The 26,366-nt window shown below is 39.8% G+C and overlaps 1 protein-coding gene and 2 long non-coding RNA genes across 5 annotated transcripts in view; 1 reads left to right on the top strand and 2 right to left on the bottom strand.

Moving 5' to 3' along the window:
• Positions 1 to 5,210, bottom strand: part of LRBA (LPS responsive beige-like anchor protein) — a 391,035-nt gene extending 385,825 nt beyond the window's left edge. For all 3 annotated transcript variants that reach the window (XM_068680931.1, XM_068680932.1, XM_068680930.1), the window contains exons 1-2: positions 4,959 to 5,210; positions 4,366 to 4,732 (exon numbers count right to left, since the gene is read on the bottom strand). In XM_068680931.1, the coding sequence (XP_068537032.1) occupies positions 4,366 to 4,584 (219 nt within the window). In that variant the 5' untranslated portion in view covers positions 4,585 to 4,732; positions 4,959 to 5,210. The remainder of the gene's footprint in view (positions 1 to 4,365; positions 4,733 to 4,958) is intronic.
• Positions 4,444 to 11,471, top strand: LOC137856058 (uncharacterized). Its single transcript, XR_011096165.1, has 4 exons — positions 4,444 to 4,621; positions 5,739 to 5,828; positions 7,218 to 7,279; positions 10,528 to 11,471. It is a non-coding gene; the product is annotated as an uncharacterized lncRNA (long non-coding RNA).
• Positions 5,576 to 26,327, bottom strand: LOC137856060 (uncharacterized). The gene is made up of 3 exons (XR_011096167.1): positions 24,582 to 26,327; positions 10,886 to 11,080; positions 5,576 to 6,073 (listed from the first exon to the last, which is right to left on the bottom strand). It is a non-coding gene; the product is annotated as an uncharacterized lncRNA (long non-coding RNA).
• Between the last annotated feature and the right edge of the window lie 39 nt (positions 26,328 to 26,366).

The following is a 26,366-nucleotide window of genomic DNA, read 5'->3' on the forward strand; positions in this document are numbered from 1 at the left end:
CAAAACAAAAAATCTAAATTATAGGTAACAAAACAATTAAAAGCACTAGAGCTTATTTAAGAAAAATGCTTAGTCCAAGGTATGGCATTTCCTTAAAGAGCAGAAAGCCTGGAATAGCTGATGTCCCTAGACACTAGTCAGCTTGAGACCTGAGCAAATTCTTGCATGAACTCCCCAAACTGAATTGCACCAACACCCCAGAGAAAGACAACAGCCATACAGTCGTCTGCTTGAAGCAAAGCAGAATTTTGCCAGAATATCTATTTCCTCCTGCAAGCTCAGTACAGTTATCCCCTGTGCACACAGCATTCCTTACGAACAGAACACTTGTCAGTCAGTCTTTTACCTACTGAAAGACAAGCATATGCGGTGACCTAAGTTTTATATATAACTAGAAACTTGCAATAACTTGGAAACAACATAACAGCAACACATGACGCAAGACAAGCCTGCTGAGAATGGAGCTGACCAGAAGCTCCATCCAGAATTTTGACCTGGGAAAGATTCTGAAGGGCCTCCTGTATTTCGAGCGCAGGTTGTATAGCCTGGAGAACAGACTTCGAAAAGAGTTTTCTGAACTTGAAAACCTCAGATCCTAAAAGCCTTCACTGATACCAGCACCACAGAACATTAAGTAAATAATTATTATAATAAAGTTTTACCAATTGCTGAATTATTTCTACTATTCTTTCTGAAAATTTCTTCAATAGAAGGAGAGGTCAACTTCTCTTTCTGTTTTACTACAAAAAGCACAGAGTTATTTTAAGTTTGTAATAGATCTCTGTGTAAATAATTCTTTTTTCATTCTATCATCTTCTCCTTACAGGAGCCCTTTTATTTTTAAAAGCTAAGGAGGCACAAAAAAAAAAAAAGAAGAATCATGGTCAATTAAAAACATAATGCAAAAGGAACAAGCAATATATACCCATCGTTTAGCCTAGTGTCTATCAGATAGATAGATAAATGCTTGAACAAAAATGCATTCCCAAACTATGTCATAGAAAAATAAGCTTCCTTCAGCTCAGCATTTTTCCTCCTCAGTTTGAAGAAATGCTGAAATACACAAAGCCATATCTAAGGTGAACTGGAAAACTAGGTTCTCAGAGAACACTGACAGAGCTAATAAGTTTGAAGAGTTACATGTCCAAAGACAATAAAATGACGCTTAAAATTTTTTTGATGCATGGCAGACATAAGTTCATGAAGCACTCTGTTATACTGCTGGACAGAGAAAGTGTTATAGTTGGCTCTCAGCTCCAAGATCCAACACTGCTGGACCGAAAAAGTTATTTGCTCAAGTAATTGGGACAACAGGAGCTTACACTTCTTTAACAGGCAGCAAGTCAATCACTGTGCACTTCTAATTCTTGACCTTTTGGGTCTTCTACATATAAAACATGACAATTCTGTAAATCCTTAAGACGAGGAACATCAAAGCAGCAGCACCTTGAGTTTGTCTGGATTCTCCATCAAACACGAAAGAATTCACCGTAGCCTGCATGTGCTCAGCAAACTTGAAGAACAGAACCAAGAGCAGCATATTTGTTCAAGTAGTTAAAAAAATAGGTCAGCTAACCTTATTGTGAAAAAGAAACTCTTCATAGCAAAACCACCCTGTAAGGTAAGAAGCAAGGATGCAGTCACACCTTTCTACTGAGATTTGCCCAGCCCTTCCTTCAGTCTGGTCTGAAGACATCTCGCTTTAGCGATCAAAAAATCCCCCAAATACTGTATATCACCTCCTTTCAAAGTACAAGAAGGAAGCTAGCTGCTAACACCGCTGAGCTAGTGCAGTTATGAGTCACTGAACTGAATGAAACTCAATAGCAGGGGATATTTTGGGCTTAACCCCATTACCAATGGCAGAACACAGCATGATTTTCATACCCCCCTGAACCTGCATACGCAAGAGTAAATTCACTTGAAAAGCTACAGGGAAACAGGTTTGCATTAAAGCCATCACCAAGAATCGCTGCTTCACAGAAGAAATGGCTCACTTGTGCACACCAAAAAGTACACCACTGCCAACCAACGCCCCACATGCCTCAGTTTCTGATCAGTGTGATTTTGGAGGTATTAATTGACAAAACAAAGAAGTCGCAGCTAACAACTGAACAGAGGCACAACCCAATGCCAGACAGATAAGTACTGCTTTGCAGGGAGGCGCTGATGTTTCAGATTTTCATCTTCTATGCTACACTCATATCCAAGAAAGACAAAAAAATCAGATTAAAAGTTATTTCTTAAATAAATAAATAAATAAATCCAGAAAATAAATTATTCCCTGTAACAAAATCTGTTACAAAAAATTGTTGGCTGGTTTGATTTTTTGGCATTCCAGTTACAATGAAACCACAAAATACCGAGAGATCCTCTCCCTCCAAATAAGTCACCAGCAGTTAATCTGTTTACCTGAGACTCAGAAAAATCAAGGGACCTACTTTTTCTGATACTACCCCAAAAAAATTGTATTGCATTGTTATATAATGCAGGTAAAGCACCCTTACTGCCAAATTATTAGTTGCTTTATGATAGGTATCAAATGAGTGGTTTTGCTCTTACAATAAAAAGTGGTGCAGAGGCTTGAACTTAGCCTCCCAAATCACAGGCAGGTTTGCTGGAATGGCTGGAGAATCTTCTCAGACAGAGGTCAGGCATGTTGTACCACTTGGACATCAAGTGAAAAAGACTTCATCTCAAGAATCTCCAGGGCCAGAAACTCTCCCTAGCTTCTAAACGGGATAAGAAGATCTAGAAGAATGAAGCCTACATGTCAAATTCTCCAGTCCTCTTAAATCTAAAATCAAGGATTCTCTAAATTTTAGTTTCTCTCTTGTCCAAAACACAGTAGAAAAAGAGTCCCAAAATGAACAAGCTTTTAAATTGACCGTCTTGCTGAACCTCTTCCCACTGCTGCAAAAAGTACACTTCCAGTACACTCTCTCAAAAGAGCATGCTAGAAAAAGTAAAATTGAACATGCTCATGAAAGAGTTCTCCCCGCCCCTACATGTGCCCTAAATCATAAACTATTTGCCAGAATTTCCTTTTGAACCTCTCGTTCACGTATCTGAGCACTGGGTTTTGTTAAAAACAATTGTCAAGTGCACTCTAAGCAACTTCAATCACCTGCTCCTATGCAAGGCATCCACATAATGTCTACCCTCCTTCATATTTGCTAGTACTACAATTCCACTGTGTTTGGACTTTCAGCCAAACAAATTACAGGATTATACTTTGTTACTGTGTAAATATTTTTTTAAAAACATACTTATCATAAACCAAGAAGATAACATTAGAAAACAGAGAATGTCATACATGTAAGTATTAAATGACCACTAAAACCTACATGTAACTTACAGAACACTACTAAAAAAAGTATTCTTTAAAAAAGTAACAGAAAATCCAACTGCATTTAAAAAACAATGTGCCTTTTGCATCAACTTTCCTTCTACCACACTTCGCACTATTACGTGGTCTCACTTCCTGGTTCGTCAGAAGCCATGCTATTTTAAAGTCAAAGGTGCTCACTAAAAACGAGGAGGAGGAACAACGATCATTTTTAAGAGATTTTTTGAGACTTCTGATAACAGCAAAGTGCCTTTGTAAACATAAAGATGGTTTCTCCTAATGTTTGGTGTCCTTCAGTAAGCAATCTTTAACAAGTAGCCGAATAGTTTTAAATGCAGCCCAAGGACAGCATATATTACGTTTGTAGCTTAGACATAAGTAGGTAGTACCCTCAATTTTTAGTGAGATCTGAAGTATTAAAGACATTTCTACTGTATTAAAAAATAGTATCAAACTATCTAAGTCATTAAAAAAGAGGGCACTGAAATCAAGCCCTACTCTTCCCAATAAACGAAGTCAGTAAAGCATGTAAACGAATTTCTTCCTGCCCCACTTCCCTGTGGGCAGAACATCCAAGTTCAAAGCAAACAGAAAGCAAAAAGGGGCATCAACGTCTTCATGGGAAAAGTTGTTTTGGCTGAACACAACAACATGTGTTCTGATGACAGCTTGAGTTACTACATCAACATTTAACTTTCTTGTTGAGTATACCTGTTGAATGTTTAAACATCACAATACACTTACCAACTCTAGCTAGAGCAACAATTTCTCTGAGGCAAATTAAGCCTGATGTTAAAGTTACTTCAAGTTTAAATGGGGATATAGAGGCTCGTATGCCGTAGCTTCAGCTTTTGTAATTCTTAAGTGAGAAGAACCCAGCTGAAATGTAGTAAGGTGAAAGCATAAACACGCAGATGGATATTTAAAGACAGAAAAATCACGTCAGAAGAGCAAGGGATTCTTCTGCAGGCGTATGCTGTTGTTTTCCGTCACGGTTGAAACAGCAGTCGACTCACCAGATTAAACGTCGTTTCGAGTATGTCCCTGTTGGACACCTCGCCGACTTCCACCAGCCCCGTCAGCACGGCGAATTTCATCCGGATGCCTCGGATGGGGACTCCTGGGTTGAGCGGCTGCAGCACGCTTCCCCCTTCAGCGCCGTTTCCTTCTCTCCCCGCTCCTCCTCCTCCACCATCACCTGTTGGCTGCACAACTTGCTTCTCCCCGCTCGCCATGGCTCCTGAGGCGGCTCCGGACGCGGGCGGGGGCTCGGCGAGGCGGGCAGGAGGGCCGGGGAGCCCTGCGGGGAGCTCCGGGGGCAGGTGGCGCCTCAGAGGAGCTGCCCCTCACAGCAGGCGCCTGCGGGCGCAGGTAGCGCGGGCCCTGCGGGACGAGCCGAGTTATTCCCCACCACTTACTCTCTCCCCGCGCCGTGACAGCCGCCGAGGAGGGCTCTCCCCCTGCCCTTTGATTTGATTTTATTTAATATTTTATTTAATGTTTTATTTAACATTTTATTTCCCTACGCCCCCCCCCCCCCACACTACACCCGCCCTCTCCCCTCAGCCGCCGCCCGGGGCAGGTGCAGCCGCCCCCCGCCCGCACTCACCCAGCTGGGGCTGCCCCGGCGCCCAGCTCCGGCTCCGCAGAGAAGCGGCTGAGCCTCCCCCGGGCGGGACCAGCAGCAGCAGCGGCGGCTGAGCTCGGGCTGTCAGCGGGCAGCCCCCACCGCCGGCTCCTCACCGCCTCACCTCAGCGCAGCCGCCCCGCTCCCGCTCAGCGCCGCGGCTTCCTGCCGCCCCGCGCCGCCATGACAGCGCGCGGCCCCCGGAGCGCTGCCGGCCCACGGGGCCCTGCGCCTGCGCGGCCGGGTGCGGGCGGGGCGACACCGCCGGGGCGGGGGGGGGGTGGGAGGGGGTTTGGGGGGGGGGGGGGGGGGGGGGCGCGGCTCGCGCGGGGGCGCGCACAGGTGCGGGCAGGTGAGCGGCGGGAGCGCGCGCGGCGGCCGTTAGGCGGGAGGGCGGGCTGAGGGGGGGGCCCCGCGCTGAGGGGGGGGTTCTGTCAGGAGGCAGCTGGTAGGATGGCCCCTAAATAAAGGTGTTTCTGGGAGAGGCAGCGCGGTGTGTGGCGAGAAGTTACGGGGAGGGGCTGCTGCTGCTGCACACTGCGCCTTCAGGTGGCCCTGAGCTCAGCACGGACTGCTGCTCTGAGCGGGGCCACGGCTGCTGTCTCCTCATTCCCACCGAAATTACCTTCAGTCATGGGTTAAAGCGTTGGGATTACGGCTTCTTAATACTTAATAGCACGAGTCCGTGGTTCTGTAGTGACCTGAGAGTTAGCCACCTGTCTTTTCCCAGTGCTGATTTTTATATTCGTGTTTTTGCGGCAGAAAGAAGATTTGCTTCTCGCAGTGATTCTGTTAGCTCATAGACCATCCCTCTGATCTGCTTCAGGGATCATTCTGCTGTCCGTTCCTCTGGTATTGCAGCATCTTTTGTATAAAACTAAACAGTAGAGTCCTAAGTGGGCTTTGTGGAATAACTATCAGCTCCTTTCTGAGTTAGTCCTGAGATGGTTGTCTTAAACTGTACGCATTTTTTGCTTGAGCAGCTTAAAAGGTCTTTTTGTTTTCCTCAGATACTCACTGTGTTGTGTACAAAAATTGTCGTTCTTCTACATAAAGAGTAAAGTTTTGTAGGTGAACCTGGATTCACTTCTTCTGACCTAGAAATAGGAATAAAATTAAAGCAGAATATTTTAGTAGAGAAAACAACAACAACAGCAAAACTTGGCAGCACACTGAAGTACAGTACATTTCCTTTTTTTTTTTTTTGATTCTTTTAAGGAAAAAATAAATTCATTCAACTGTGTTAGTATGCTTTTTATATTACCTTGTTATTTCACATGCATAACAATACAAGTACGATAATACACCTGTATACACTTGTAATTAACTTTGGTTGCCAAGAAGTTGCTTTATTACTCTTATTCAAGCATTGCCAGTCCCGATACTTAGGTGGAATAAAAACATACACAGCCCACAGTGATTATAGAAAACTGTAATGCTAACCTAAGCTGGTAGTCACTGATAATGTAATGCTCATCATATTCGTTTTAAGCAACAACAGCCCCCACGTAAGGTGTTAGAAAAGTCTTACTCTAAAATAAACTTGGAAATGCTTATTTCTAATTTTGTTTTGCTGATAAACAAACACTGCTAGCCTATGAAAATTGCCAGGTACTCATCTTCTAATTAGCATCGTGTCTCTCTGTTAACTACTGTTTTCATTTGAAAAATACCAAGGGGAGATATGTATGTATATATATATATATCTTTAGCTCTTTTGATAAAAGTTTTTCTTTTTTTTTCATGTGTTTGTTCATTTCTAATATGGATATGAATATTTTGGAGAAAAATCTGTGTCTTTGTGTGATTTTAATGTGATTCTTACAAAAATAATTGTAATTACTTAATTATACTTAATAAATTCTTTTGGTTTTATGTGACATACTTGGTATAATGTGTGCTTTATACCAAACACACACTGCAACATCTTTAAGCAAGTTGCAGTTTGCACACTTCCAAGTCCTAGTGTGCTATAATCCAGTACCGGTGGTACAACATTTGGCTTTCAGTTGTGCTGACTGTAAGAATGTGTGGTATTCCTCCATGTGCCCAGCCACACTTTCTGATCAAGCCCATCTGTGTGAAGGTGGTATCTGGGCAAATATGGCAGAGACAGAATAGGAAGGAAAGCAAATGTCCAGATATTTTAGAAGTCAAAATGCTGATAAGCAAAACAATTTAATTTGTGAAGATTTCAAAGCCATTTCTATAAATTTATTGATTTATTTTTATTAATTTTAGGACTCAGTCCTCATCTTACTGAAGTGAATTCAAGAGCTCCAGTGACTACAATTCTTCTTAAGGTCTGTATGGAAATACATGTGATCTGAAAAATGTGAATAACGTCAGGAGAAAGCTGACAAGTTAACATTTTTTAAGTTCTTTTTAAAGCTGTCTATTTGGACAGCTGCCTGACTGCCCCAGTAAAATGTAGTTAAACTCACTTCTAATGCACAGACATGAGTTGAGCATTTTTAAAATCATAGTAACATCTCTCTCAAATTTGTTTTCTCTGTCTATTCAACACTGACTATGCAGCTGCTGTGTTCAGATTACAATTTATGATACTGTTTATAATCATGTTATTATTACCTCATGCTTCCCAACATAAGGTTTTTTTTTTTCTCTTTTTCTAAATTCACCTGTTGCTGTAAGCTCTTTGAGAGAAAAATGTCCCTTTGTTATGTGTGCATACGGTGGATTACACTGAGGCCTTGATAACCACTATGGCAACACTGTTGTGTAAATAATAATGCCCTTTGTCAGAAGAGCAATATATATACAACTGCTGTTTGTTTATAAATTTGGTTTGGGTTTGTTTTGCTTTGCTTTTTTACAGTTGGCCACTAACAAAATCTTTATAGATGTATTTCTGTATTTCTCCTTGAAATTTTTTTGCTTTGTTGCATGATAATTCGCCTCATGGTTGCTTGGATCCTTTCTTTTCTTCTACATTACTTTGAGCTTTCGTTGTACACATTGTTTAAATGGTATTTTGAACTTTTACTAGCTAAACAAATTACAAAACGGGCAGTCACTTTTAAGTAAGCGTATGTATGCACCTACATGGGATATATTAATGTACAGGCTGCATATTTCATATCTCTTCCCCCAAAAATGCAAATTTAATAGTAATTTCATGGGGAAATGTAAAAACTACTTATAACTCACTTGCACCTCTACCTGTTCTCATTGGCAGTATTAAGGAAGTTATGCTGACTCTATCCTGGCAATGGACAGCCTGACAACAAACTGTCTGCAAAGATATAAGCAGGATGTGACTTGCTAAAATGCTAAATAGACAATAGCTTCTACATCTTCCAAACAGATATGGCTAAATATACATTTCTGGTAAAATTACGCTAGTTACTAGACTGCATAGTTTCCTCTCTCCATATCTGTTCTACCCACAACAAACCCTGGGCATACCTTTGTGACATAAGTTATATTCCAGCCAGAATCACATTCACTAGTACCTTTTCTAGAATGCAGTAAGCACTGATTGCAGTCCTGAACTGGGAGGGAAATAACCATCAAATGTTTATTTTCTTAGTGTGACTGCCAGCACCTTTCCTTAAGAAATTCTTTAAGCAAAGTTGAAATGTGCTTTGCATGCTAGTCCTCCCAAAGAAAAATAAATCTGTTGTAGCTCTGGCTGGTACCAGAGATACTTATAAATACTGTGTATTTTTTGCTTTCTAATTTGACTTGATTTTTATTCATGCCACAGCAACATGACAGCATCAAAGGTTTCCAAAGGCAGGATCATTTCAGAGTTGTAGGCATAACTTGCAGATAGACAGATAGATATAGAAATGTGTGTGTTATATAAAAAGCTGTCATTTGTTTCATTCTACGGAGGGAAAAGGAATAAATCTTCAAATTGGCAGAAATTTCCGTGTTTTGAGTTCTGACTCTAATGAAACTCCAAAGAGGCCAATACTGTTTTGTCTGGGAAATAAAAATTGCTCCTTATTCTTGATATTACACCACATTTGGGAAAAAATAGTTTGAATATAGGTCTCCCTGACTGTGTGTACACAAAAAAAAAAAAAAAAGTACAAAGAAAATTGATCCACAATTCTTCTGGAAAATGGCTTTCTAAAGTGATGTGCAATGTTCCTAAAACATACCAAAGAAGACTGTGATTAATAAATACTAGCTATTATTCTAACTGGATATGTTATCATTTAATAATATTTGGATTGGTCTGTGGCTTGATGTAGAAATGCCTTACTTTGTGTGTGTTGGTATTAAATTTCCAGTGGTTTAGTGGCAAAAAAAAAAGAAAAAAAAGATACACTGGAATTCTGTTATAATGCTTCTTCAGTTCCCTTTCTATATAGTTTTATTATATGGTTACATTTATCCATATAATATATGTTAAGATGACAGTATTCCATAGCTGCTCTCCCGTTTGAAATTACAAGTATTAACAAAGGAGCAATCTCCTTTTTTTTTCCCTTTCTTTCCCCGTCTCCCTTAGTTACATACATATATTATTAGGAAGAGATGATAATATCTAACTTGAGTTGCAAACATCTGCAGTTTCTTCCTCAGAATCTGCACAGATAAACTCAGAAGTGTTTATAATCGTAATGCTGACACTTTCAGTCCATATTAAGCTACAGTGAGCTTGCGCAGTTATACACGTGCTATATATTCTTGACATTTTAATCTTAGAATTCCTCGATGCCTCCTTTTCTGGTTTCCCAGTCGTGTAGTTTCTGAAAGTATTGCCTTGCCTTTGATAAGTAGATGAATATGTTATAACTTTTATTTATGTTATAATTTTTATTTTTATTTTAAATTGGCTAAGTACACATTTTCACATGCTAATTTTACTTACTCATTTTTAAGTATCCTCCTATCTTTAAGCTCTTCATCAGGCCATCTATTACCAGGCAAAAACAGAAATGAAAGAACATGTAAAATTGTTTGGAGAATCAATTCTATTTATTGCTTTTCCTGTTATCTGTGTAGAATGCAACATTTGTTGTTAATCTTTTTCTGCTTTCTTTTTCTGTTTTAAAGTCACTTTAGAAAAAAAAAAAATAAATAAAAGAAAATGAATTGGTAAAATCTATCTTAATGGATTTCAGATGTTTTTGTCCAAACTGCATACACCAATAGCCAGCAAATCCAGTTTGCCAATGAGGACAACAAGTGTCATGTTGAATCCTGTCAGATCTTACTATATTTTTGTGCAGATAAATAAATACTGCTTGACTGACCTTGATTGTTAAAGGCAGTGGGGTATGTGCATCAGTCAAGGCAGGTAAAGTTCAGCTGGCTGCCAGTTTAGGGTTCCAAAGACAATTGTTTTGATTAGATTTTTTTCATCCAGATAAAACAATGATAATTCTTTAGGTGATCTGTTCTCCATTTGGGCCGGTTCAAACTACCAGGGTAGTTGTCAAAAGCCCTCCACCCAGGATTTAGAGAAATTGGCTACATTAGGTAAAACTCATTGAAAGTATATCTGAGAAATATTTAAAGAATACCTCCCAACAAAACTGGGACTAACCCCTGTCTTAATCCTTCTCCCTAGGCTTCGCAAGTATGGTTACAAGTCTAAAATCTTAAAATCTTAAAACGCTTGTTCTACCTTCCACAATCAAATTTGAAGTGTCAAGCTAAGGAAATTAAAAAAATGATATAAAGGTTTCTCTAACCCTGACAACCTCAAAAGAAAATCACAAAGCGTGGATTAAAAATGAATTTAAACCACAGACTGGGAATGAACTCGGTAAGATTTTATGGAAAGTACCACTAAACTGTCTAAACTTAAGAAAAATATCCTTCCTGTAAAATGTTTAAATCACACCAGAAAGTACTATCACGTGTACTGGTTTCGAAGCTCTGCTTAAAGCTTCTGAACCCTCTGTTCAGCACTGATCAGACCATACCTGGGATGTCGCATCCCATCCTGGGCTCCACAGCGTGGGAGAAGCATGGACATGCTGGAGTGGGGCCTGCGATGTGCTGCAAGGATGATGGCGGGACTGGAGCACCTGACACACTAGGAGAGGCTGAGAGAGCTGGAACCATTCCATCCAGAGAAGAGAAAGCTCGTAGGGGATCTTTTCAGTGTGCAGAAATACCTAACATGGGAAATTAAACATAGCAGCTAAGAACTGGACCCACTGCCAGCTGCATCTGTAGCAAGAGTAACTTTTGGCAGCTAGAGTATGCTGGAATAAAATACTCTGCCTTTAAGCAAAAAGAAGGAGAAGAAAAAATGCTTCATTTTATAACTTTTTATGACAAAATGCTTCTTGATCTTAAGCATTAAGAACTGCTTTAAAAATCCTTGGCTAGAAGTAAAAATCCAAATAAAAAAGCTGCTTATAAATCCCGTTGACCTTAAATGAGAGGTCCTCTCTGTTTTTACAGAGAACATAATACTTCAAGAGTGCAATGTAATCCCAAAATAAAGATTAGCGTTGCCAAAAGAGGAAGTTTTCTTTTGGTTAGGTGTGAAGTTTTTTTGCAGTATGCATTAAATGTTTTGTTTTTATTTTAATGCATTTTTATAATGTAGAATTTTACATTTTTTAGTGTAATTTTTTAAATGGTGAATTTTATTCACTTTTGTTTAGAAGCTTTATTAGTATATCTTCACTTTTCTTGATTGGCGGATTGCTGCTATCATTGTTTTTAAATAGCACTGAATTAATGAATGAATTCTTAATGTCTCATCTAGTAGTATTAGAAAAAAAATCCATTTTCTCAAGAAATTATGCTGATGCTGAGCTAAAGAAGCTTCTTTAGCTTATTTCTCTTTCCTTTAGCTTGGAAAGGATCTTTAGAATGTCAGTGTAACTTCTTACAATATCCAAGCTGTGTCAGGAAATACCTCATCTCCATCAAAGGAAATGCGAACTTTTACCAGAGTAAGTTCTAAAGAAACGTACAAAACAACTCATTGTATATTTGTGTATTGTACTCTTAATGAGTACGCCTTACTTTTCCTTTTGAGTTATGCACCCTTACTATTTTTATTTTTATTTTTATTTTTGTGCTAAAAGATGTATTTGTTGTTGTGAAAGAACCCGATCTCTGGCAGTATTGTAGATGTTTACGTTGTCTTCTGCCGTGGTGGTAGACCCTACACGCTATTAGTTTGAGCAAAACTAATACACCCATGTAAAACATTAGCATACAGAGAGTACTACAAGCTGTTTTTCTTTGCTAAGGCCCTACACACTGAAACTTGAGTTTCTATGGCACATTTATCAGAACAGATAGCTGTACGCTTGAATGGTGTGCCAGAGGGAGACAGCCTTGAGCCTGTGCTTGTTGAGCCTGTGCTTGCTGCCTTGCTGTGCTGTTCCATGAGCTCCCAGCGCAGCAGGAGCCATACCCACCCACCCATTTAGTTGCACCTGGCTCGCACTGCAGGGTCACCTCTCTCGTGCGTTCAAACACTCAAGCTAAGCCCAGTCTTGCTGCTTAAAAGGCAAGAGTCAAACACGGAGCCCAAATGAAACAAAAGACCTAGAAATAGCTCCATGTTACAGTTTTGAGGGGGATTATGAGAGGTTTTCTGTGTAAAACTCCAATGTGATCTCAGAGGATGTTTTGAAATCCCCTACAAATCACTTCTCACAGGAGCTGGATTAGGACTTGCGAGGTGAATGCAGTTACAGGCCTGTGACACATCACAGAAGGGGATAAATCACAAAATTAAACTTGAAACATCATGATTATTATGGAAACAGCTCACTATTGGTATGTGGCGTGATGCTTTGGTCATTTGGCTCTATTGTAGCGTTATAACAACAAAGATTAGAGATGTTACTGTGATGAACACATAAGCTATATAATCTCCCTCTGGCTGTTAGTATTTCTGTGGATAGCAACACTCTGAGGTAAAAAACATGGGAACAGACAAGCCTGAGGATTTCTGCTAAGTCATTGTTTTTCTGAGACAGCACAACAACTGATGGATACCAAAAAAAGAAAAAAAAAAAAGGGGGGGGGGGCTACTCTCTGAGAGTTTGTGCTCTCTTTGTTTTAATTCTTTTTAAATAATTTTAATATATTTTGGATGTTATGTTAGCTTTGGCTCGTGTTAAACTTTTACATTATAACTACTTTTAATTTTTTATCATCTCATTTTCTTTTTAACATAGCTCCCTCTGAAGAGATGCATGTGTAGGATTCATAAGGAGGAGGCTCTGTTGGAGGGAGAAAACTTCATAGTGGTGTATGTAGGAGGATAAGCAGGAAAACAAAGAGGAGGCAGTCTTCATGTTTTGGAAAGGAGAGGAACTGTTTCAAAATAGTGAGGCAAATTAAACAGGGGACAGCAGAAAGCAAAAGGAATGCAGACTAAGAGATTGTTGTATTAGAAGCAGGGATCAATGGCAAGGGGAAGGTGTACAGGGAGATAGTCAATACAGAGCAGTAAAGAATCAAGAGAATCAGTGAGTTTTAGGAATGGAATGCAAGCAGAAATAAGATATTTTTTTTTTAAACTGTAGCACTTACCAGGCTCTCCCAAAATGCAGTCTCTTTCATTAGAATGTTATAACAGCCATGTACTGAGGAAAATTCTTCTATGTATTTACTTAATGAAATCACTGTAAGCTAAAGTGATTGAGGATTGTCTGAATAGATTAGCCGTGGTATTTTGCCTTTAAAGGCTCTTAAACAGACCACCTTGCAAAGCAGCCAGGTTCTGAAAAACAGTTGCTTATTGTTAAGCATCAGACAGTGTGGAAGTCCCTGTCTTTCCTAAAGCTACAAATCTTTCACATAATCCTTTCTATATTAGTCCCATTTATTGTATCCTCACTACATTTATGAAACCAGAGATCCACTGCTGATGCAGTTATCACCATCTACAGCCTTAAAAATTGTGTCCCTAATGCAAAATGCTGTGAGCATTGAGCTAACTCTGGGGAAAATAGGAGCTCTGGAGAAAATCTGGAGTCTAGCTGCAGGGGTTGGCTATGGTATTAGTACATGGTTAAATTTTGTTTGAACTTAAGAAATTAATTGAGCGAGGGTAGATCTAAACAATCTCCACTTCATTATGTCCATTTTGGCTTGGTAACACTTGACCAGATGGTAACACATTGATAAGTGATTTTACTGACGTTATTGCAATTAGCCTGTTGGAAATGCCAATGCAGTACACAAAGCCAGTCACGGCTATTACCTAGATGAATACCGTGTGTGAAACTCGTTTTCTCTATGTTAATAAAGGGTGAACTGTGGGACAAGTTGATTGAGTTGCATAGTGACTTAAATATGTTGTAAAATTATCACTCCAACCTGTTTATTATAATGTTACTAGTGAAAGGTAAAACAATATATCTGCAGCTGCCAGCCACCTAATCACAAACCTAAGAGATAAGCTGATCCATTTCTGTTACTGAGGATTAGCCACCAGTATGGAAACTATTGATTTGCATCTGTGCAGATAAGTGAAATTAAATCTGTGATATGCTAGCACTCAGAAAACTCACAAAAATTCTAAGCCAGACTCTCTGATATGCTGCAGCCAGATTGTCCTGACCATGTCAACTTGTCTTCCATTAGTGTCACCTGCAGAATTCTGCAGAGGTTCAGAGAGAGAAACTGCAGAGTTTCATGTATGTACTTACAGATAGTTTCACTGCACTATAGCATTACAGTCCTGGGAAATTAAAAAAGACCCTGAAGATCCAGAGTGTTTTTCAAAATTTAGTTTAGTGCTTTTCATAAATCTTAAATTCAGACAGAAATCTACAGAAAACATTTTCTACAGAAAACATTCCTCACAGACCTTGTGTTTTTTTGGTTTTTTTTTTTTTTTCAAATTCATGTCTGGAGGCTAGAGAGATATTCAATAGGATTGTTTTAATCAAGGGTCTGCATCAGATGAAGGAGCTGCAGAACACTGACAAATGCCAAAGGAGACAGTGGTACAATCAAAGCCTGGAAGAGAAGAAAAGAAAAAAAAAAAAAAGAGTAGGGGCTTAGCAGTGCATATCCTATTTTCTTTATTTCTGCTCCATTTAGGAATGGTCATTTTTCATGTGAGAGAAGAGGAGAAATGGGAGACTGTTGCAGAAATAATCATGCAGCTTTGATTATCTAACAGCTGAGTAGGCACGGGAAATCTTTAGATCAGAGCTTCACGAGCTGTCACACATGCCAGCAGTGGTACAAGGACCGTCACTGAGTGCCCTAACGCCCAGAAAAGAGCCAGGAGCTGCTGCTGCAATGGTGGCTTTCAAGAATTACTTCAGGCACCGCAATTCTACTTAGGCCTGGCCAGGGTCCCCACAGCACTCTACCAGAGGTCTTATAAGCCCCCCTTCAGTTAACTCTGGTATCTGGATCCGCTTCCAGATACCTCGTATGTCTGAGAGGAGATGAACAATGTAGGCTAGCCCAAATTCTAAAATTTAGATAGTTCTGAGCGAAAATCATTATGCCCAAGGTGGATTTTTTTTTCCAAGTGTAGCTAATGCGGCACTAGTAATACTTTTCATTATTCTTAATTAAGACTCTTGTCTTTTTAACTTCTAATTTTTTTAATTACTCTGTCAAATTCATCACTAATGGGTTTCCTTTATCATAAAAAAGTTAACTTTCTTCTTCATGTTCCCATTTCTTTGTTATGTTCTTATGAGCTTGCAAATCTGTAAGCACTTTTTGCCATTTGCAACCCAATGTGGGGAGGTCAGGATGTTTATAAGGACCTGGAATTCCATAAAATTCATTTTGTATTTTAGTTTTGATTATTGCCACTTAAGCGTGGTTATAACATCCATCCAGTTAAAAGTTCAGTTTCACTGGAAATTGCTTTTTTTTCAGTGAACCATTGCTAATCAAAAATGTATGAGCAATGCTTTCATAAGTAAAAAGAAAAAAAATAGTAAAATACTCTCATAAGTAAAATAAAATAAAAAATGGAGAGTGAACAACTTTCTGTTCTAACATGGCCATCTGTCATTTATAAAGACATCACCCCATTAACCTGTCTAATCAACTCCATTCTTTTTTCAAAGTTGGTTGAGTAAGTTTATGAGGAGACGTAGATGTTCTCTTGATTAAATCTGTTGTAAAACGGCCTCCCTGGTGTTCTGCTTTGTGTGCATTTACACATATAAAGGTAATTACAAGTACATATCACTACTGTAAATTCCATGCCTGTCATATTACAGTACATGACATTTTCATTTCCTCCTGGTGAAAATGAAATCTGATATTTTCTGTTCAAGCAATAACGACCAATTAGAATTTGTTATTATTAATGTTTGTCCTAAAATGCTCCAAGGCATGAGGTGGTTTCCTCCTAGGCAGCTGAATTTATAATGTGAAAAAAAAGGGTTTTGACATGTTGTAACACCACCTTTGACCATTCACTCTCAAGCCTGGTTATTCCTTCAAAAAAACTGGGAGATCTCCATGGAAAACCCGCAATGTAGACAAGAACATTACTCAGTTCAAGTTTAAAGTGGAGAGTTGAAATAACTGATTCTCCTCAGCAGAAATGTCTGAAACGTATCTCTGATCTTTCCTCCCTGACATTTTGCTTTTATCTCAGGGATCAGAGCTTACTTCCCTTGCAAGTGAATGTAGCTCTGCAGAAGTCAGAGTCAGTTAAGCTGCATCAGTTTCTGACACGATTCGGCCAGCTATCTTCATCAGGGTATCTTCAGTGGCTTCACATTCTACCAGGAATGGAGAAACTCTTGGAAACTCACCCTTTGAAGAACCGCCCAGGGAATGCATGCAGATAACTGTGCTATATTGGGGAACCAGGTTAGGAAAGCTTTTCTAATATGCAGTCAATATTTCTGTAAGTAGCTGAAATACTGAGTCTGTTTTAAAAGCTTTACCAGTCACTTAGATAAGTTTCAAATAAGTGGTATTTGACAAAATGCCTATTTTATCTTTGCCAATTTCAGCCAGGTACATTTGTTTATTGCCTGATTCTCCTTTTATTTAAAACGTATCCTCAAATCCAGAGATGAGTAGAGTTGTGCATACGGAGAAATTTTTGTAAGGACCCTTCAAGGGTGACACACCCTAATTTTTAGAGGAGTACTGTTGGGGATTATTGTAACTCAGTGAGTGGGTCAGAGCACATCTCTCGGCAGATCTCAGGGTGGTAGAAATCCATAGGCAGGTTAAAAGCATTCATACAAAAACAAGCACCCGTAATCTTGTCTCAAGAAGAACCAAGAATTTCTTTCTGGCTCTGGAGGGCCACTTCTTTGCCAGTTCATAAGCACATGTGGCATAGTCACACATAAAAATGTCAAATGATTCATCTTTTTCTTTTCTTGAAGCAAACCAACACTTTGAAAAATAAGGAAGAAGCTTATGCCACCTTTACAGTCTGAAAGCAAATGGATATAGTCTCGTGTGGCAGCTAGGAGAAGCAGCAGAGAGAAGCAGCAGCAATGGCAGAGTAAAATCTCTGAACTTCAGCTTGTTCAGAGAGCTAGCAGGCAGCATCTCATGGGACGGTGCCCTGCAGGGGCCATATGGAGCTCATCAGTCTTCAAGGCCAGCCTCCTGAAAGCACAGGCACAGGAAGGTGGGTGGACAAAGCAGGAGGACAGTTTGGCTGAATGGGAAACTCCATCCTGGGTTCCAATGAGAAAAAGGAAGTGTACGGAGGTCAAAGTGGGGGTGAGCTGCACAGTAGACACAGAAGTGTTGTGGGTATGCAGGGATGGAGTTAGATGGTTAAGAACTGGAAGGAACACACTGCCCAGAAGGGTCATGGAGTCACCCTCCTGAGGTCCTTTCCAACCTAACTTACCCAGCGACTTCACAGAATCAGTCATACATGCCAGCCTCAGGGCCCTCTCCATCTGAGACCAGAAACTCTACGCGCAGTCTTTATGTACACATAAGAATTGAACATAATTTAAACTTAGTTGTTGCATTTCTGTTGGCCTCTCTTTTCAAGTAGTTGTATGAAATTTATGTACTACTGTGTGTGTGTGTTTTCTCGGAGAGGATGTCGGTTCTCAAAGCAGAACCTACACTGTCAAGAGTATTTTAAAGATGGAATCGATAGAGATTTTTCTAAAGAAAAACAGACCAGAGGCTACCTTTTAGGGCTGTTTTTTTTTTTTTTTTTTTTCTTGTTGTTGTTGGTAGTTTTTAAATGTGTATAGGTAGTTTATAAAGGTATAATGTAATATTCAGAAATTAGGGGTATTTCAATCTGTTATTAAAAGTTTTCTCATTGTGAAAACTGGCAGATATTAAAAAAAAAAAAAAAGAGGTTTACAAATATTTTCAGATACCCATTTACATCATAGGAAAAAAAGCCCTGTGTTTTAATGGCAAATGCATAATAAGAGAGTGGCAGGCATTTTCTACACCATTCATTGCATTCTTTGTTCAACAAGTTACATGGATGTGACTAAAAATATTTACAGTGGGGAAGTGGACTAGATGACTTCTTGATGCCACTTCCTGTACAATATTTCTGTAATTTCTTTGTCAGGATATCACATTGTTACCAACCTGAGTCTAGGGTTGAGAAGTATTTCTGCATAAGCCTCTGCCTCTTGAAAAACACTGAGTTATCTTTAGTTAGAACATGCTATTTTGCTGAGAGAGATCGAAAAAAGGACTAAATTCAGAAGTAAAAGTTCACATTCGCTGGAAGCGTAGCTAGATGGATTTAGATAACAATGCCATATTTATGTAGTTATTGAATATAGGTCCATATAAGGGTATAGAACGTGTGCTTTTGTATAAGAGTACAGAATTTCAAGTGTACTTATCCATTTCAGAACGATCTCTCTAAATTTAAGATTGTATCATAAAAAGATACAAAATTAAAATACGTGCTATTATTTAGTTGTATGTAATCTCACTATTTAAATATTACAATTTGGAGTCTTGTCTAAGGAAATGAGGAAAAAATGAATAAAGGACTTGGGATTCAGCTGCAGAAAATAACCATAAGAATCCACATACTCATACAGGCTTGAATCCCAGTGCTACAAGAGTGTGAACGTTGCTGGGAACTGGATATGGTATTATGCTAGTGCTAAGTCTATTTTCTGCTTTTTGAAAAAGAATTTTCCACTAAGCCTATGACTGCCAGATTTCCTACACCATTTTCTACCCTCAAATATTTTACAGGTTCCTCTCTCCTCAACACAAGCTGTAAAAGGGATGGTTTGGCTCTGGAACTGTGTATGTACCATGTGTATTACTCTGACACTTCAGACAGCTGCTAGTCTGAAGATCACAATTTGGAAAGCCTAATTTGAGCAAACAACCCCGTTCTCCACTTACTGAATTCATTTAGCTAGCCACATTGTAAAGAGGTGAAATGTTACTCTTTAAATAATGCTTCATACTGAAATACTTACTCCTTCAAGGAAAATAAAAGTATCTATGTGTTTTGTTTCTTTTTTTTAAATCTTTGTTACCTGATCTCTAATATTTTTAAAATGCCCAGCTAGCACAACTGATGATTAGACAAGTAGACATTCAGCCATGTGCCTTTTAGACAAAAACTTTTAATGTCACATTTTCTTTTCTTAATTTGAAATGGATGATGGATAAAATGCATGAGAAAAGTAAGATTTTTCTGCCAAATACAGCATAGTGGAAACCTTCTCGTATAATGAAGTGTTAACTAAGTCATGCTTTTGCAGAGTGATTTAAAGTGTGACTCCACCACCAAGAGATTGTAAAAAAAAGCAGGGCTCCATGGTGTCTCAGTAATTTCAGCAAAGATATGCTGAGTTTGCAAGGAAAAAAGATGGCAATGTTTGGTTTGGGAATTTTTCCCTCCTAATTTCCACTCCCACAGACTCCTCCTTTGGGCTTTTTTGCATCTCATGCATCATTAGATGGAATAAATTATCATCAGACTAAATTGCATGATTAACGATAGCTGAGTTGGCAGTCAAGGGAGAAAGACTTTAACCTGCAGCATAGGCAAATTTGATAGGGAATAACTGATAAAGAAAATATTCACTCACTTTACCCATGCGCTTTGAAAGAAAAAAAATACTCTTTCAGAGAAAAATCAGAGCTTGTAGAAAAGCATAATAATGAGATTTAAAAAAAAAAAAAAAGAATTTGTATAAAAAAGATGCCCAATAGTACAGTTTCAGAAAAAGTCAATAAGTCAATACAGGCAGAAAATTACCAGTATTATGGGTAAATATCAAACTCATCTAGAAAATACCCACAAAATCAGAAATTATAGAAACAAATAGATAAATCTTGATAATAAATTATTTGCATATACTTGCTTAGCCAAAACAGGGAGGAAAGGAGGGAGAATAGTTGATTGCTTTTTTTCCCTCAATGCAAATACTTCACACATAAACGTCCTCAAACAAGTAAGCCTGAATAGTCCACTGAAGTGGAATCTAAAAGAGCAGAAAATTATAAAGCACAGGAATTATTTGGCCCCATCCTGCTTCATTTCCATAAGTAAAAATTAAGAGGTAGCGAACAACCATTCCTTAAAGACCCAAATTAATATACGTGGTTTTAAACTGTACTTAAAACCAACCAAAGCTAACAAATAAAATAAGTACCTGCAAGGAAGCAATGTTTTGCAATTAAACCATGCAACTAATGCAGCCACACAAAAACACACCAGCTGTAGCAGCAGAACAAGCAGGCAAAATAGACTACTTAAAATAATCTGAAATATTAAAACAAGTACCACTACATAGAATGCCCTTTTCAGAATCACTTACTCCATGATACAAATAATTATCAGACACCTTTTTTTGAACCAAATCACAGCTCTCATGGCCTTATAAAACTGGCACAACGGTTGTATGTACCTGCCTTAGGAACTTGCTCAGCCCCCATTCCCAGCTTTATCTCTGTACATTTTGGTAACTGACAAAAGCAGGGCTCAATACAAAAATACCCCATGCTACCACCTCTTCCCTACCCTATGGTATGGGATCACCACCCTAAAGCAGCTGCAGAAGGCCTGATTTTCAAGGGGAGGGCAGATAAGGCCTGGGTGGTGGAGCAGAGGGAGAGAAGAGCAGAAGGTTGCTGCTGCAGTGAGTACAACACCAGGGGAAGAGGGGCTGGAAGCACAGCGTGCTGCCCTGTTGTTAGTAGTGCTGGAGGGGAGCTGTGCAAGCAGTAGTTTTTTTCTCAGTAATTTATGTGTTATGCCACAGTGTTTTGCTACAGTGGGATTCAAAATATTTAAAGTATTTTTAATTAATGAGGGCCTGCAAAGGAAGAAAGCTGTATTCATGCAAGGGAATTGGGAAAACACAGAGGTTCTGGTGTGACCACCACGATTCCAAGGAGCTAAGGAAAATATTGTCAAATGAGGCATACGGCTGTTTGCAACCAGACTTAGGCACTGGTATAAATACTTATAGCTAGCTAAATAAATGTAATTGAAGCAAAAACATAGGCAGAACATAAAATAAGCTATAGCAGTGCTACAAAAATATATCCTTTCACCAAGAATAAACATGGATGGCAAAGCGTTCAGTACCTGCTATATTCTGCCTAAATTACACCTGAACTGATAACTGTTATAGCTAACCAGATGAAATTTAGGCGTGATGAGTCTATTTGTGAATAACTGCTTGTTGTAGACAAAAGTAAAAAGAGCTATACAGAGCAAACCCTAATGCTTTTCCTGCACTGGAGGGTTTTATGAACATGTATATTAATCTAAGTGAATTTGCCATGGAAGCAAGACCTCAGGTTCTATCACAGCTCTGCAGAGATGCAGAGTTGTTTCTGCTTTTTTATATTATTTTATTATAATTAATATTATTATTGCCAGTTATGCCTGGCATAGCAAGAACTATGCTTATGTTGTCAATGAAACTTGCCAACCTGGAAGTGCCAGAACAATTGTATGAGTTATCTGAGAATGGGAGAGGGGAATTTAAAACAAACAGCTTGTGCTTTGTGCTGCAAGTCAGGCAGAAGCTAAGGGAAATCTGGGAACAGTGTGTATTATGTGTGCTTCACAACAACTAAAATAAAAGGGAAGATTGCCTTTTTACATCTAGTCAGAATAATCTTCCTGGTTTCGATACTAAGTAAAATGCCGGTAATTGCTTCCTCGATCATGAGTACATAAATAAGTTATGTAAGAATACTTTGTTATGCAGTATATTCATAAATATTACATCTTAGAAAAAAAATCTCAGTTACGGAAAGCAACAAAATCTAGCTAGGTCTCTGGAGTTTTCCCTTTATTAAACTAAAACAGGCATTTGCTTGGCTTCTTAAAAAGAATTTCTGTTCTGAAGTTGAACATGTTTAACTAGGTTGGCTGCATAGGTCAGAAAGAAGGGCCCAACACTACAGTTAGATTTTTAGAGTAGGTCTTTGGGTTTTAACCTGGTGAGTTAAAATACATATGTTTTTTAAAAAAAAAAAAAAAGGCATGGTTTCTGTTGATTACTTAATAACCATATGTATGGTCTATATGTATATAAAGCAGGATTGTATAGAAGGGTCTGGCTTTGCTATGTTTTCTTTTGGTGGTGGTGTTTTGTTTAAGAGGCACTGTAAGATGAAACTCCTTTGGAATATATTTCTAAAAAAATTTTTGCAACTATCAAGAAGAAAGTGTTATAAAAAGGATGATCACTTGAACAGGATTAATAGAATTCCATTTTGTTCAGACTGGACATCTGGAAGGGCAATACTGAACAAGACTTGCACGTCCCTTTTTTAAGAAAGTCATATCCTGAAGCATTAACTGAGCTGTGTGCTATTAGCTCTCTGAGACTTTAAAGGTGCCCTTTATTTCATCTGCATCGTGTGACAGGGATAGCAACTTCTTTCTTCTAATCTGTGGAAAGATGCTTGGGATTGATTTAGTTTAGGGAAGCTGAGAACAGGCAAGTTTCTGATAATTAAATACCTCTAAAACTAGAAGGAAAGGGTACAACAGAATCCCTTCATGTTGAGGAATGTGATTGCAAAGGCTAGTAATAAAGGGTGGTAGAGATGAAACCCCAAACCTGTTAAGCAGTTTCAAGAGAAATAGAGAAAGCTAGAGCAGAAGACAGGAAATGTTGATTCCTCTGGGTTTCCAAAGATTTATAGGGAGCAACGTAAAACGTCCCTGCTTCTGAATTATGAAAGTGCATCTACCCCTAGGTGGGGGTTGCAGTCCCTTATGCTAGGAGGCAAATGCTCCCTTTGCCCACAAAGCCCTCCTGTTACAAGTAGACCTCTGTTATTAAAGCCAGAGCTGCTCTTCACCTTACAGGCTGGCAGCAGCGAGTTTCCTAAAGAAAGCAACTTCCTCGTGGTGCTACCCATAAAATAATTTGCAGTAAAAGACTGCAAACAATTTTGAATCTCACCTGCCTAGTGTTTTCTTACAGGTCATCTATACTGCTGTCTCCAATTTAGTCAAAATAAGTTGTGTTTTCCTTTGTTATTATTGTTTGTTTAACCTGTAGAGTTATCAAACTGTTTCAGCAGAAAGGGTGCCATTTTCTTCAGCTTATTTTTGCCTTTTTTCCCTTTCCTCCACTTTTATGTCTGAGCTCCTCATTGGAGCCTGACCAGAGAACAGAAATGTTACTTGATATTTCCGAGAAATGATATTTGGAGAAATAATTTTCTTGCTCTGCTTTAAAAAAGAAAAAAACAAAGGAAAAAAAAAAAAACACTTTTGGAGCATTGCTTAACTGCAAATGCACATAGGGGGCTCATGGGATGCCAGGTTGTATTTGTGTAGCCAGCTATAGCTGTAAAAAATGAAGGGAAAATGCTACTTAAAGCAGAGAGAGCTCTGCAAAACAATGTGTGGGGTTATTCACAAAACAAAACAAACAAAAAAAACACACACACACACTTAAATTCCCTAAGGACAAAGGATTTCACAAGGGGAAATCTTGTAGAGCTTGACTGATTTGTTGTTGTTGGGTTGTGTGTGGTGTGTTGTGTTTTTTTTTTTCCCTGTTACCTAGAGCAACACGATAGCAACAGAGTAAAGAGTGGCCCTCTGCCTTGACTACTTCAGTTGTGAAGGATGCTTAAAGGGAAAAAAGAAGTCTCTTAACGACAAGGCTTGATTTAATGAACTGTTCTCTGATATCTATATTTAGAAATCTTTGCCCTTTTTAAGAACTAGAGCAAGCCAACCCCATTGAATTGAATTATCACAGCCAACAGGGAAGTGACTGTAAAAGAAATAAAAACCAGCCGGTCCTTCACCTCAGCTACAGAGCTGCAGGTGAAGTTGTACAGCTCGGTGCAAGTTAAGAAGGAAAGAGAGAAAGGGAAATTCCCTTTTCATTGTTGAAAAAAAGGTGGGAAAGAAGGGTGAAAATGCTTCTTGATAACGTAGTTTGGAGTTGATAGATTATCTGTTCCATTTTGGAACTGCCTGAAATTGTGTTGAGGCATAAAATCAAGGGCCAAAAGAAGCTTCCTGTTTGGCACAGTCTAGAGTCACAGAAGGAGTTAGGATGCAAGGGGCTTTGGAGGCCTTCTAGCCTGATCCCTGCTCAAAACAGGGCTAGTTTCCAAGTTGGATCAAGGTTAAATGGACACTTCCTCCTAAAGAAAATGTGTAAAGAGAGAAGAAAAGAACTGTAAACATTTCAGCTGCTCTGACTGCTACAGGCTTTTGAAGTATTTGCTTACCTTTTCAATTGTCTGTTTGAAATACTGGGCAAAAACATCAGGCTGAAGTGCCAGGGCAATTGACCTGATCCGGTGTGACCTTCTTTCTAGTGGGCTTCCTACCTTGTTTGTTAGGCTCCACTGATTTTGCTTTTGTTGTTGTTGTTGTTTCTGCCTCATGGATCACCTCTCCTTTACAGCTGATTCCAAACTCACTTAGGAGGGAAGTACCGAGGAATAAAATTGCTGATCTTTTTGTGTATGGGAGTCTCTGAGTGGAGAAAGCCCTTCAGCTGCTGGGCAGGGCAAAACAAGGGCAAGTACTGACAGGTGAACAGATTATAGGTGGTATCTCACTGCGAAATGTCTAGGAAAACCTCAAAAGCTGTCCTCTGGAGATGCATAATTTCCAGAACTAGAAGAAGTGGTTTATTTGTGCAGGTGAGATTTTGCAGTTAACTCAATCTGCAGCAGGGAATCCTAATTAACAATGTGCCGACAACACAGGAAAATAGGGAAGAGTCTCTTGCAGTCCTACAGCTTGGAGAAGGAGGCTTCACCTTCTCATGTTGGGGGTCTTTCTCCCTGCCATTCAGGAGAAAAACCTGAAGTGTTCTGCTGTTGTTTTTTCATTTTTCTCTTTTATTTTTTTTTTCCTCGAAGCCTGATTACTGAAGAGGTAGTAAGCAGGAGGTCTGCTTTTGTCTGATTAAGCTCTCTGTCTGATAGTGTGAGCTGCTGATGGAATCCAGTTGCTGTAGGCATGCAGATGAAATTCCAGGCTAGCGTGAAAGAAATTGATGAAGTAATCAGAACTGTGCCTGCTGCTCTGGTTTCATTTGTAAAACATAACAGATGGCTTTTGTGTGGCTGACAACTACCCCTTCGCAAGTGCAGGATTTTTATTACCCTGGACATGTTGTAACTCAGACTCCAAACAGATCCAGAAGCCCCAGCCTCAGAGCCGTGCTGCCGGCGAGCAGCTGTAGCGCTGCAGAGGGACGGGGCTGGGATCCTCCACCACAGGCAAGGCAGAGCTCCTGCTTCTGTCCGGGGACAGCAGTTGCCTGAGAGCTGGGTGGTTTGATCCCTGATCTGCTGAGCACCTGAGCGCCATGTGCAGGCACCTGGTGTGGGACCGAGCCCACGCTGCAGCTGGAGCTACCACACACGGGCACCCTGCTGGTAGCAGGGTGTGCTGCTCATAGCAGGGTGTGCTTCCCGTGCCCTCAGCATGTGGCTCCGGTTGATGAGTGGAAGAATGTGCAAGCAGGAAGAGGGAGGCCAAGGAATTGGTGAGCTGCGCTCACAGGGCTTTAAGCTGGTCCTCAGACATCTCCCGTGTAATGCGGCTACTGAGAAACCAGCCAGGACATCTCCTAGTATTAATTACTGTGCTTGCAGCGTGACTGCCAGAGCCTGGGCAGCTGGGATCACACGGTGTGTGTGCTTCCTTAGCTTCTTGGTTGGGTTTTTATGGGTTTTGCTGGACTTATGAACAATAAGTGCCTCAGGATGAAGCGTGTGGAACACACAGGGCAGCACTTCCCCTCTGTGAGGCGCGGCACCGTGCCCTGCAGTGCACGAGGGGCGATGGGAGCTGATTATTCATGAGGAAGCTGGAAGCTGCTGTGACCATGCACCGTGACCTGCTAACTCACGCAGCAGGCTGCTCGGAGGGAGCTGCAGCCGAGCCACAGCCCGCTGAGGGCGCAGCGCCCACCGCCCACCAGCGGCGCTGCCCTGAGGGCGGCGGGGCCCGGTGCCCCTGAGGGGCGGCGCTGCCCCGGCCCCGGCCCCGTTCTC

Source organism: Anas acuta, chromosome 4 (genome assembly GCF_963932015.1).
Source record: "Anas acuta chromosome 4, bAnaAcu1.1, whole genome shotgun sequence".
In the NCBI taxonomy this organism is placed as follows: Eukaryota; Metazoa; Chordata; class Aves; order Anseriformes; family Anatidae; genus Anas; species Anas acuta.